Source organism: Populus nigra, chromosome 3, assembly GCF_951802175.1.
Source record: "Populus nigra chromosome 3, ddPopNigr1.1, whole genome shotgun sequence".
In the NCBI taxonomy this organism is placed as follows: Eukaryota; Viridiplantae; Streptophyta; class Magnoliopsida; order Malpighiales; family Salicaceae; genus Populus; species Populus nigra.
Genome location: NC_084854.1, coordinates 24,050,585 through 24,063,872, shown reverse-complemented (window position 1 = coordinate 24,063,872; position 13,288 = coordinate 24,050,585). Strand labels below are relative to the sequence as shown.

Below are 13,288 nucleotides of genomic sequence, written 5' to 3'. Positions count from 1 at the left end.
GTGCAAAATAAGCTTTAAATAAAGGTATTGTTGGAAATATCTTTGACACGCATCATTTTAGCATTAATAAAAATAAAAAAATCAGGTAATTTCTTTGTCGTTTGTTGAATCATGATTGACGGCTGATCACCAAAATGCTAAAGGTTTTACTTTTACCTTATTATGAATCACTATTTATTTAAATAGTTTTTTAATAATATTTATATATTTTTTAATTTCATTCTAATTATTTAGTATTTTTTTATTAAATACTGCATTTTATTATTTGTTTCAATTTATTTTCTATCGACTTATTTTAACTTTAAAACTCGAGTTTCGAGTTTAGCTAATTAACTTGATTAGCTTACATATTTTTTTAATTAATTTTTTTTTAAAAATTTATCATTTAAAATTTTATTAATTTAGAGTTGTGCTTCATGTTTTGTTTTGATTTAATTTCTATAAGATTATCTTAGTTTCATGATTCGAGTTACAAGTTTAGATGGGTAACCTGAGTTAACTTTAGTCATTTGTTTTAGTTCTTTTTCTAAATTGAATTTTATTTTTTAATTTTATCATTTAATATTTGATTAATTGAAAATTATGCTTCACAATTTGTTCTGATAAGTTTTTTATGGGGTTATTCTAATATCATGACTTGAGTCACATGTTTGATAGATTAACCTAAGTTGAATAAGTTTTTTTTTTTCCTACTAGGTTATATCAACCTAATGGCTTAAGTCACATGTTTGATAGATTAACTTAAGTTGAATCAATTTTATTTTTATTTTTTTGCTTTCTACTAGGTTATCTCAACCTCATGGCTTGAGTCATACGTATAGCAGGTTAACCTCAATTGACTCAGATTATTTTTATTTTATTATTTAATATTAGATTGATTATGAATTGAGTTTTGTAATTTGTTTTGATTTTTTTTCTATGGGATTATATTGATCTCATGATTTATATCACGAGTTTGAAAAGTTAATTTAGATTGACTCTAGTTATTTTTTTGCTTGTTTTTTTAATTGATTTATTTTTCAATTCTATCCTTCAATATTTATTTAATTAAAAAATAAGCTACATAATTTATTTTGATTTGATTTCTATAAGATTATCATAATTTTATAAAAAGGCTTGTAAATACAGGTGTTCAAAAAAATCAAGCCATATATAATATTTACATTATCTAACATAACTTAACTCATCAAAGTAATATAATATAGATATTACAAATAATAACTGGTAAAAAGTTCATCATAATTTTATTTAATTAAATTATTATTTTTTATTGGTTATTCAAATTATTTTTTACATCTATTAAATCAACTTTCAGCTAGCTTTATTTTTTTTACTAAAAATATAAATATTGCTTTGATTTCTTTATTAAAAAAACGATTTGAACAGCAACGTGGAACACGTGATAATGATCAAGATTCTGAAAAATATGTAAGAGTCAAAAAGTAAAAACAGCACCAAGAAAGAAACCCAGAGAGTGCAAAAAAACTAGCACTCGCCTTTTCTTTCAAGTCCCAGGCCGAAACATCCGCCCTCTCCCCTTCTATAAAAATATCAAGGGCGAAGCACAACACTTTCAACCAAGAAAACAGAGCTCTCAACAAAAAGAGAATCTCACTAGACACCTCTTCCTAGATTCTTTGTCCTGCTAAGTTTTCAAGATCTCTGGCAGTACTCTTACCAACCATCTCTTGATCTGAAAGCTTAATTTTCATGGCTGGTCTTCAGTACAACTTCTTCCCCACAGATTTCTTCTACCCACGTCCACAAACTGTGAAAGTAGACACCGCCGCCGCCACGCAGAAAAGCGCCGCTCTTCCCTTGCAGATTCAAGAGCGAGAAGTCATGATCACTGATGATCTTAAGCCCAAACACCACCCCGCAAGCTTAGTTCTACACAACAACAAGCATGGCATCAAGATCGGTACTCCCATGAACAAGCGCACTGCATGATTTAGCAAGCTTTTCAGAGAATCCTCTGCAAATCCATGTTTTTGTTTGCTGTGTAGAGATTTGGGTTCTCTCCATGTAGAACAGATGGAAGGAAAATTCCCCTGTTTTCTTGGCTTTAAGTTCTCTGTTTCTAGACATATGTATCCTGTAATCTCAACTGGATTGAGTTTGATCCAGATATATTTAATCAAAGTTTGATCAAAGGAGCTTTTCCTGTCACTAACGTTGATTGCACTGTGAAGAGGGACTGGTGTTCTTAATCGTTTGTAATAGTATCAATTCATGCTATTACTTTTATATTTATCATTAATATTTAAGAACTTGGATGTGTTTCCAGTCTCTGACTCTGTTTCAAGAGCCCTGTAATTGAATTTATTTTGCCTTTTGCTCACAAGATTAAAGAAAACAAAAACAACATGTTTTTTCCGTAGAGTAACATGAATTGATTTTTTGGGAGCATGAAATTCTTGTTGGGAATTGGTGAATGATTTTCGTTGCCTTGCATTGATGGCTGCCAATGGTCCCTGCGTCCTTTTCACAGGAGAGCAGAACAGGACCACCATGTTTTTAATTGTAGAATATCTCACAAGGAGGCACAACTCAATTTTTGACTTATGGTTTATGGCTAGGAAACACGGCGTGCAGCTGCATCACGAACAAGAATATTTGCACGAATATGCCGAGGAAACCATATTTTCAGGCCGCCATATCAATTAACGCCCCAAGCATGATTTAGGTAGTAAAAGGAGAATGATTCAGCTTGCATTTTCTGGTTCACTTGTAACCACGATACAAAAATAATTTGGTTATAATATCGTTTTATTTTTTAAAACCTTCCTTGATTTTGATTTGACCGAAGTTAAATTGGTTTGTTCATATCGATCAGGTTATAAATCAATCTAATAATATAAACTACATTTGATAATGGTTATAGTTTTTTTATTTAACTTAGACTTGTTTATTTCGCCGTTTAAAGGTATTTTTAAAAAAAATTAAATTTTTTAATTTTCTTACTTCAAATTAATATTTTTTTATGTTTTAAAATAATTTTTTAAAATAAAAAATATATTATTTTAATATATTTTCAAATAAAAAATATTTTTAAAAATAACCGTAACTATACTCCCAAACATGCCCTCGAAATCCAACTCCAATCACGAGTTTTCAATGTGAACCAGATTTACCAACAACAGTTCAAACATTGACTTTTTGAAATCATATGCGTAGCATAAACATGTGCCGACTAGCATTTCCAACCTTGATAGAGAAGTTAGGCAGAAACGTGATCAAATAAAAAAAGAAAGATTAGCTATCAATATGAATTAACCAGGCAAGCTTGCCTATTTCTTTGGTTCTTTCATTGTTATTTTATTAGGCAATGTTCTTTCAGTATTTTTAAATCCAACAAAGAAAAACTTTTGAGATCTCCCATGGACTCGAGACTCCAACAACTAACAGGGAGTCTTGAGATTTTTGAAACATTAAATTTTTTTAAAAAAATGGTTAAAGTATTGCTCTTAAAACAGTCAGCTTCAGCGACCTTTTTTTTTTATGAGAATTTTCCAACCTCTTTTTCTTTGATTAGACATATGGGATTTTTTATTTGGTGGGTCGAATTTGGTAAATCATCTGTTTAAACGAATCGGGATGGTGGCAAATTATGAGTGGATACCATTCATCAAGACACTATATATCTACAATCTAATTATGGACAAAAAAATAGTTTCCAAATAAAGAGGGATGGATCAAAAATACTTGGGATGATCATTAGGAACTCATTTTACATCCATTGATTTTTTTTATCTTATTTGATAAAATATCAAATCATAATTATCAATTTTTTTTATTAACGTGAGTGTTTGAACCAGTTTATGTATACTTCGACTAATCTCATGGGCCTTGAAGCTAACGACCGTGTAAGTCTTTATTAGTCATCATATTAGCAACTACATGACTCGAACTTGAAATCACATGAAGAATAAATCTCTTAGTTTCAGACTCTTACGATTGGATCATCTACTAGATGGTTAGTGGATTGATTATCAAACTTAATTAATTTAGTGGATTGATCGGATGACCTAATAATCTAGAGTCTAATAAAAATTAAGTTTTTTATTAAATCATGTTGAGATCTGATTTAATATAACTGAATAATCTATATATATATAAACTTAAATCGTTAAAGTTTATCATTAATTTTTAAATTCCTTGTAAGAAGCCCGGAGGCCTCCGTCATCAGATTTGGCTTAAGAGATTGAATGGCCTGCATTTTCTTATGCTTCTTCCCGCATGCCTGCCTGCGTATGCTGTAGTATTAGTTTATTATCGATCATCTCGTACGGGGAAAAAAGCAGAACTTCTTGAAGTCGGTCGCACTTGACGAGTTATTTCAATTAAGTTTTTAATAACATGATTTATCCAATTAAATTTAATATAGAATAACTGGGTCAACATCAAAAACCTTTTTTAAAAAAAGATGAAACTATATAATTTTAATAAAAATAATTTATCTATGTTGACAACTCAGTGACCGATGTAAAAGCAAAAATAAATAAATAAGAAAACTATATTTTAAACCATTTTTTTTAAAAAATAAAAACTATATAAATTTTGGGTTAAACATTTTTAATGGGTGAGAGATTTATTGCTATTTTTGTTTAAACCCAGTTGGAACAATATAAATGAACAGAGGAAGTGAGGCAGAAAAGGGAGAGAGAGAATCGATTAATTAGGTCTTCAAGGGCACTTGGGGCCTCCCCTCTTGGTCTTCCAGTTGTTGTAGCAGGGACAAGATTGCTTGTTCCCATAAGTTCCAGCAGGCACACACAAGCACTTGGCACAGCACTTCTGGCAGAAGAACATGCATGGCTTCTTGAAGGCTGTCTTGGAGCATCTACCAGTGCAACGAGGTCCGCACTCTGCAAGTGAGCCAACACAGCATTTTATGTCACTTGGTTTGAAATGCGTAGTTTTTTTTTATTCAATCTGTGGAGATCATTCAGCAATAGAACCTTGATTACCTTGAGGATTAAGGCTCCCTTGAGTGGTGCCATACTAGAATTATCCACGAGAAGTTTAGATTATTAGCTCATGATTAAGACAATTAATCACACAATTTGGCCAATTAAGTTGATAAACAAATAGCATTTGAAATTATTAATTGTAGAAATCTAACCGATGGAAGGTTGCTATTTGTATTTGGTTGGGGCTGAGGGGTTGGAGCCTCTGTGATGTTAGCCTGAAAAGGTTGGCAAGGTGTGCATGATTAGTCACAAGAAGATTATGAGATAGAAATGATGTTGCCATCTTGCGCCCATTGATGAAGAAATAGAGGACATGAGACAGAAATGAGAGAGCTTACATAATTCTCTACAATCAAAAGAAGCAGCAAAACAAGGGAGAGGATCACATTAATGCTTGGCTTCCTCGACATCTTGTTTGTAAGCTGAGAGAGCTAGTACTGTAACCACACTCGAGAGCAGAGAGAGAGAGAGAGAGAGAGAGAGAGGTTTTGGTTTAATGGGAATTAGTTGTTGTCCAGGAATGGATGGATTCAAGGGTATTTAGAGGCAGTTAGATGACCATAAATCAATTCTCTGAGCAAAACTTTAGTGCTGCCTTGTACGCATGGAAAAGTGCTACATGACACAGCAGATTAAGATTCCATAATTCAGAAAAAAACAAGAAATGTAACAAAATTAATTTAGTTTATAAGTTGATTTGTATTCTTATAACCTTAGAAAAGTTCATATAGTTTAATTAGCAAGTCCATTTCTGAATTTGTTTACTCTCTAATCATCTACTTGAGATCATGGCAATAAATGAGAAAAACACAGATTTCTTCATGAATTGGATTAGTACGTGTCGTGAAACCCTCTGGCTATTTTCTATTTTTTTTTTAGAATAATATGAAAGTATCTAGTGAGTGTTAAGAGTATAAATAGCAAATCCAAATCACGGGAAAAAATTTATCAACTCGAGATTTTTAACTGATCGCATATTTATATATGATTCGAAAAATACAAGTGATAAAATTCGAATCAAGTATATTATCTCTTTCTAGTTGGCTCTTTACCACCACTTAACTATTGACAAATGAGCTACCTGCTCACTTGTATATCTAGCAGGAGAGAGAATTCATTCCCAAATCTTCTTATGATTCTGTATCCATGTGAGAAGTGCTAACATGATTGGGATATAGGAGTCTACCTTGCTTGCATGTGCATTCACATGTAAGAACATACCAAGTTTCGCGAAAGGGGCCATCGAATTCCCAACATAAACAAGTCATACAACAGATATGACAGTGATTGAAGAACTTGCAGATACCATACACACGTCTGTCGACTGTCTTCATGGGAAGGCAAAGACAGTGTAAGAGACGTTTCTGGTATTAGTCTATCCTTTTTCCCGTGACTAAGTTTGTTTGTTATACTCTTCTTTTTGTAATCTTGGAAATGTAAGACAGTGAGAGATTCTGTCTCGGCCGCCCATCCAGGCCATTTAGGTTAGGTATTTTATCTGTTGGTTATGTTAGTGTTCTCTCGTGATCTTTGCTGCTTGTTTGCTTCCAAAGTGGACACTACGTACTTGGTTCTAACATGCACGTGTGGCCAGTGTTCAGTGGCATGTATGGGGTAGCATCATGGCTTCAGTAATTGTTGAGAAATTCGTATCCCTTAACTCCTCCTCTTGCCTGAGGTAGGACCTAAATAGGCCTCGGGTTGATGAATCACCGAGTCAACTTGTCGGGTTAAACTGGCTCCTAACTATGCTTTTTACCAGTAAGATTAAACAATCAGAGATTACTATCTTGATAATTATCCTGGCCGTTGATGCAAGCGGTCTAGTCAATTAATTACAGGGTTTTATCCATCGCTAACCAAGATAAGTTCTTGCTGCTGTAGAATGTTTCTGTGGTTGGGAGTAGGACAAGAAGGCAACACATTCATTGATAATCTTAATCTTCTTCTTTCTTTCTTTTTTCATCTAATAGAACACATCTATCCTTTCCCTCGCAGAATGCACATTAGGATGAGAAAGGCTATCCGCACAACTTTTCCACACCACGGGAAAAAAAGGCAAGGAAACGATGCAGGATTCTGAGACTCAAATTAGGTAAAACAAATCATTGACATTCATTGCAATCACGTTCTTCCATGCATGCAAGAACTGAATTGCGGCAGAGGCACCAATACTCTCTTGCCGGGATAGACAACCATGGCATTGTTGAAGGCAGGCAGGTCCCCAAAGTAGATACGGTTCTGTGAAACAAATGGAAATGCGAGGAGATGAGAGAATAAAGTCTACAAGTAGATTGACATAAGCAGACAGAATGCCAGCTATTAGAAACCTGAGAGATGAGATGGATATGAATATGAATATGAACAAGAAAGTAACTCACCTTTTACCAGTAAGAGCTCCATGAGCTGATGTAATGGCAAAATCAGAAACTCCAGAGAAAACCTTTCTATAGTGAGGCAAAACTACTTGTCCTGCAACATTTTTCTCATTACAGTTGGCCCAATATAAATCATAACAAAGGCACCAAGAATTAAAGTGCCAGGTGAATGTATTTTCATCTGAGGATTTTTTTTGTTAAGTAGTTTCTACTTGAAACTTATGACCAAGTTTGTAAAATGTTAAGATCTGTAGGTTCACCCCCTTCAACTGGAGATTAATACCTGAATTTGTTGGCAAGCGAAGAAACAATGAGGCATATTCAAAAGTGGGAAGAAAAGAACTGAGAGGAAAAGAGTAGATGATACCTAAAATGAAGTGAATGGTGATTGAAATTCACATGGTTACCTAATTTTCCAGGAATATCTTAGGCTAAATGATGTACTTGGGAGAAATCCATGCCTGAATTAGGAATAACGTTCTAAATTCATGGTCATGTCATTGCAGATTACACCCTTGCTGACTTATTTACTGATTTCCACTTCCCCAACTTGGTTCAGCTACTAGACAGCTCATACAGAGTACTAACTTCTGAGAGAGCAACTCTGTCTTGAATAGAATGACCACGCATCTCTCAAAATAAGCCCAAAATATTCAGCGTGCCAATCTACTCCTACCACAACCGGAAATGCAAAGACATCCCTGCTGCTACCATGCATTAGGTGATAGTAAAAACAATTGAACAAAAAATAGACTGACTCACCTATACTTAAAAAGTTGCTGTGGAGAAATGAGACCATAATGCTGGATCTGTTTTTGCCTCTGTCGTTGTTTCGATAAGACTTCTTGGAGGAAGAACATACTTTGTCATGACGTGCAAACTCCAGAGAATCATTCTGACAAGATGCAATTTCAAACCAAATCCCAGAGGGAAATCTTCTCCGTCTCATCAACCAAAGGAAAATTTTAATATATGGTGTGCTATGAATCATGGATATTGTGACTTCAATCAATATACAAGTAAGAGCAATGGTTGTGCTCAAAATGGTGAAGAACATGTAGAAAACAGAAGTTGTTGGTAACAGAAGGAGAAGTGGAGTGAACAGAAGGGAACCCACAATATGTTGCTTCACAGTGTAGTCATAGCTATCTAATCTCTGACGCAAAGGATTCCACTTTCGACCCCTGTCAACAGTTAGAGGAACTCTGTGAGCAACATGAATCAAAGAAACAGCACAACCATAGACATATTATCAATTACATTGAGAGTCCACTGATTAAAGTATCTAAATACACAGATAAATAAACGAGATTTTCCTTCTCAGTTCCGTTGCAAAGAGTATTGGACCATAACAAGGTTATCTAGAATGATCTATTTCAATCAAATATAGCATCCACTAACCAATCTCAAATTTACTACTCTTGTTACATGTTGCATTGGAAGCTAATCAACGGCCTTTCATTGAAACCCAAGGTCAGTAACATCACATATATAACAAAGACATCAATTGCTTGCATCTGGGAATGTGCACGCATGAGAATGTGGAGATCAAGGATGCAGAGCACCTTCGCTATCGACCACATGACATGCCCCATAAGTTACGCCATCACAAATTACAGAAAACAGACAATGGTTTATTTAACAGTAACTACTTTTGGTTGACAATTGCAGATAGAATCTTCAGGGGATGGTCAAGTTTTACCTGAAAAGACGCCACAGAGCTGCTAAAGCCTGAATTTGCCAGGAATACAAAAGTGAGATTACCCAATGAAGAGTTGACACATGCAATGTTGCTATGGAAACCATATCTATGATCAAAGCAGCAGGAATAGTTGCCCCAAAAAGAATCCCCAGTAGAGCAAGTCCTTTGATGAAATAAATGAAGAGAAAACCAATAAAGATCCAAAGGGTGGACCAAATTTGTATTGCATTAAGAGAAATCATGCCAAGAACTCCTGCCAGTTCTGTATTCAACTTGAAACCTGCTGGCACTCCCATCAACCACACAGAACCTGAGCGCAATAACTCATTGGTAATGACATTGGCAAAGGTCAAAATCCATTGGCAAACAGATTCAGCATGAACTAAGAGTGCCAAGCCCATCAAATTTCCCACAAGAAGATCAACAGCTAAACTTGACCACATAGAATTCCTATGTAACGCAGCATTCTCCTTATATTCCACGCATGACTGTGACCTTCAGAGTAAAATTAAAAAAAAAATCAGAATGATGAGGAATGAATAATAAAACTTGTTCCAAAAACTCATGACAACAGGAGGTTCAGAATATCAGGTGTAAAGAGCATCAATTGCAGCCCCGGTTTCGAAAAGAAACTTTACATGCAGGTTCAACAGGTTACTTGTTCATTAAAATTCCACAAGCAAGTCAAGCAGAGGACAACTCAAGAGTGTATGAAATCAGGCCATGAGGAGGAAGATCCAACATTTATTTCCCATTAAAGAAGCAAATAATTCTTACAATTCTATATTGATTGATAAAATTGCTATTAAACTAAAAAATGTCACACCATATTCCATTTCACAAAATGGTAAAATCTTATGAGTCATGGCATTTGAAACTTAATATGACTAAAGAACTCTGCCATCACCTAAGGCCATTATCTTGAAGTACGATGGGCCAGTACAAAATCTGACAACAGCGGATTTGAATTTGTGTCCATGTAGTGCAGAACACCATCGCTGATGTAGTGTATATCCGTGTTTTTGATCCAAAACTTGAAAAATTATGGAATAACTGGAGAACAATGTAGAATAGAGTGGAAATTGTTGCCACAAAAATGGCCAATACTTGCCACATGAAAGCAATAGACCTGAAAAGACACAGCAAACTTCATAAAAAAAATGCAACCAGAGCGGGAGGTGGTGGGCAACAAAGTTTGCTAGACAGTACCTGCTGATGATGATGAAAAACCTAGAAACAGATCTCTTAAAGCCTACATGTGTCTCAAGAGCTAATTTAGCAGCTGCAGCACTGTTGATAGCCAGAATGACTGTATCCTGTTCATGAAACATGGAAATCAACTTAAGAAGCACACAAATGAACCATTTTCACAAAATGAATCTGGGAACTAGATTACCAAGTCCAATAGAGGCTGATTTTTCTCAAGTTCATTAACCCACTTGGGTTTCTTGACAGGATCTTTCACTGGCTTGGAAGACTTCCAAAGATTCAGTGAGAAATGGTGCACCCCATACACAGGAATTTCATAAACGACAACCTAAATTTGGTCAAACAATAAGAAACAAGAGACAATTAACATCACTACCAACTACAGACGAAAACAGAATGTCGCGTAGTAGAAGTAAGCATGACTTACATACGTGAACATTGCAATGAGAAACTATCTGCCCATTCCAATGCAAGTGATGCAGTTTTGGAACCCGGTGAACGTCTTTACCATATCCTTCACAAGAATCATACACCAACCCAATCCAAAGCCCGTTTTCAACACACTCTTTCCTGCATTGTTCATGCGACCCATCAAGTTCATTGCACCCACAACTACTCCCTCCATCCTTTCCATCGGACAGATCCCGGCTATTCATCACCGAATCAAAACCATCAGTAAATGAATTCCTCCAATCACCACCTTCCATTCCATCCCTCAACATTTTCCCATTACCTCTTCCATACAAAACACACTGACCCAAAAGCGAAAAGGCCGCTCTCTCCTGTAAAAACACAGGCATTTTCCCATTTACGCCGCGGAGAATCTCCTGTTTAGATAAATAACAACCCAATTAAATTTCTTTCGCACAAACCACTTCGCTACCGCTAAAATCTAACCTTTTAGTAGGATTACAACAGCTTCCAATACTACATTGACTGGAAAAAAATCAAACCTAAACCATAACTTCCTAGGCAAAAAGTTGATAACTAGCATTATTTAAATTGTTCCACAATGAAAACAAAAAAGAAGCAAAACCCAGTAAAATTTAACGTGTGTTTCATAAAAAGATACCGAGAAAAAAGACCAAAATCACTTCTTTTTTACCTGGAGAGTAGAATTGGAGTGAGAAAATGAAGCTTCGTTGCAAGCAAAGGCCACTACAACATCAACAGAAACAGAAGAACAGGAAGCAAACCAACCGAGCAAGAGATTATTCTTATTCAAAGGTGTTGCTGGTTCAGATGAAGCTAGTTGATTTGGCCACCAAATTCTTAACTTGGTTCTCATTTTTGTGAAATCGCTGCTGCGGCTACTGGGATATCATAGAAGAAGCCGAAAAGCCCCGTTGCGAAGCAATCATGCAAGTGGAGGCATGATGGGCCTCGACTCCTTTTATAACGGGCCAAACTTGATAATAATCTATCTGCATTTTCTTTGCCCAGAAACATTCTAAGCTTTAATTTTACCTCTTAGAAAAAGGTTTGGTTCCGATGATGAGAAGTCTAGCTGTCAAATTCCATTAGAGAACGGGTTTGGGTTTTGAAAAAGGATTTGGATTGTTGAATTAATTTATGATTTATCAGCTTAATTATTTTTTTATTATATTAAAAAGTTTTATCAATATAATATTTTATCATATTCAATTAAAATTTCATTCCAGGTTATATTTCATATCTTGAATTTCTCGACTTAATTTATTAAAATGAGGGTTTAAGTATGTATTTAATAATGTAATGTGTTTTTAATTAAAATAATATTTAAAAAATTTAATCGAATTTAAATGTGTATTTGATAAAGTGACGCAAAGTATTTTAAAATTAAAAATATATTAAAATAATTTTTTATTTTTTACATCAACACATTAAAATTATCAAAAAAAACTTAAAAATACATCAATTTAATATTTTTTAAAACAAAAAATAATTTAAAAATCACTTTAAAAAATAAAAATTACTAAATATCAAATAGGGAGGATAACAATTATGAAAAAAAAAATCTCAGATCTTAGATTTGATTTTTTTGTTACGTGTGTGCACGTGTGAATTTCATGAGGAGGAAACAAGAACATACTTGATTTCTTACATCTATGGCAAAAAATTACCTTAATTTTGTGTTCATAGATCATGAACTAATAACAATCCATCATCAGGAGACAAGCCTTGTTTATTGTTCTAGCAGCATAGTTAGGTTAGGTTAGATGGATCCACACATCAAGACTTGACTATGATCCACAAGCATGGTTAAAAAATAAAAAATAAAAGTTTGTTTCGTAGTATATTTTTAATTTTCTAATACAGTATAATACGTCACCGTTGTAGCTATCAATATTTTTTTTTTTCCATCATAGATGTAATGCATGGATGTTACATTTTAGAATTTTCATTTTTTTATATAATTATTTCTTAAATCATGCTATTTATTGATGGCCAGCATATACAACCGTGTAAAAATTACATAATCAATTATGATAATTTAAGCTGGGAATTTTGCTAAAATAATATATTAGAAACGATAAAATTAGCTTGATCAGAACTATAATAACAAGTTAAAGAGTTTTTTCTGTTGTGCAAAACCAGATCAAGTCAGTACTTGTATTTATCAATATTAAGTTTTTTTTTTAATAATGGTGGGTGTCCGGTTAATTTATGCACATCTTAACTAATCCCATAAATTCTGGAGTTAACGACCATGTAAGTCTCTAGTAATCATCATATTAATAATTATAGGACTTTAACATGAGAGCACAAGAGAAATAAATTTTTTAATTTCAAACACTTATTATTGTGCCACCTGTTATATGATTAATATTAAGTTTTAACATGCATCAAGGCTTGTAGCCCAGCGGCAGAGGCAAAACCTTGCCTCTGTCACCTGGGTTCGAACCCTAGCGTGCACGCCTGTCACCCCCACGGTGTTTTACATGTCTACTGGGCTTGCAGGGTGTTCAGTGGATCCGGAAATTAGTTGTGGTGCGTGTAAGCTGGCCCGGACACTCCGAGTTAAAAAAAACAAATTAAGTTTTAAC

General features: G+C 34.3%; 2 protein-coding genes across 3 annotated transcripts; both read right to left on the bottom strand.

Moving 5' to 3' along the window:
- Window positions 1-4,558: 4,558 nt before the first annotated feature.
- LOC133688351 (protein GAST1) lies at window positions 4,559-5,486 on the bottom strand. The gene is made up of 4 exons (XM_062107815.1): window positions 5,312-5,486; window positions 5,126-5,188; window positions 4,971-5,004; window positions 4,559-4,868 (listed from the first exon to the last, which is right to left on the bottom strand). The coding sequence occupies exons 1-4, from the start codon at window positions 5,381-5,383 to the stop codon at window positions 4,687-4,689; spliced, it is 351 nt and encodes a 116-aa protein (XP_061963799.1). The 5' UTR covers window positions 5,384-5,486; the 3' UTR covers window positions 4,559-4,686.
- Window positions 5,487-6,897: 1,411 nt separating this feature from the next.
- Window positions 6,898-11,683, bottom strand: LOC133687789 (N-acetylglucosaminyl-phosphatidylinositol biosynthetic protein gpi1). 2 transcript variants are annotated; one of them, XM_062107112.1, is made up of 9 exons: window positions 11,368-11,683; window positions 10,694-11,089; window positions 10,450-10,590; window positions 10,263-10,369; window positions 9,961-10,182; window positions 9,054-9,548; window positions 8,114-8,535; window positions 7,355-7,445; window positions 6,898-7,214 (listed from the first exon to the last, which is right to left on the bottom strand). In XM_062107112.1, the coding sequence occupies exons 1-9, from the start codon at window positions 11,548-11,550 to the stop codon at window positions 7,079-7,081; spliced, it is 2,193 nt and encodes a 730-aa protein (XP_061963096.1). In that variant the 5' UTR covers window positions 11,551-11,683; the 3' UTR covers window positions 6,898-7,078. The 2 variants fall into 2 exon arrangements, with proteins under 2 accessions (XP_061963096.1, XP_061963097.1); XM_062107113.1 differs by lacking the exon at window positions 11,368-11,683 and having other exon boundaries at window positions 10,690-10,837.
- Window positions 11,684-13,288: the final 1,605 nt, after the last annotated feature.

Bases quoted from the DNA above. Each gene is read 5' to 3' on its own strand.
- LOC133688351 (XM_062107815.1), bottom strand. From the start codon at position 5,383: ATGTCGAGGAAGCCAAGCATTAATGTGATCCTCTCCCTTGTTTTGCTG. The intron at 5,005-5,125 runs GTTAGATTTCTA...GGATAATTCTAG, and splicing joins CAAATAGCAACCTTCCATCG to TATGGCACCACTCAAGGGAG. The intron at 4,869-4,970 runs GTAATCAAGGTT...GCTCACTTGCAG, and splicing joins AGGGAGCCTTAATCCTCAAG to AGTGCGGACCTCGTTGCACT.
- LOC133687789 (XM_062107112.1), bottom strand. From the start codon at position 11,550: ATGAGAACCAAGTTAAGAATTTGGTGGCCAAATCAACTAGCTTCATCT. The intron at 11,090-11,367 runs GTAAAAAAGAAG...TTATCTAAACAG, and splicing joins ACTCCAATTCTACTCTCCAG to GAGATTCTCCGCGGCGTAAA. The intron at 9,549-9,960 runs GTGATGGCAGAG...TTTACTCTGAAG, and splicing joins CTTCAAGATAATGGCCTTAG to GTCACAGTCATGCGTGGAAT.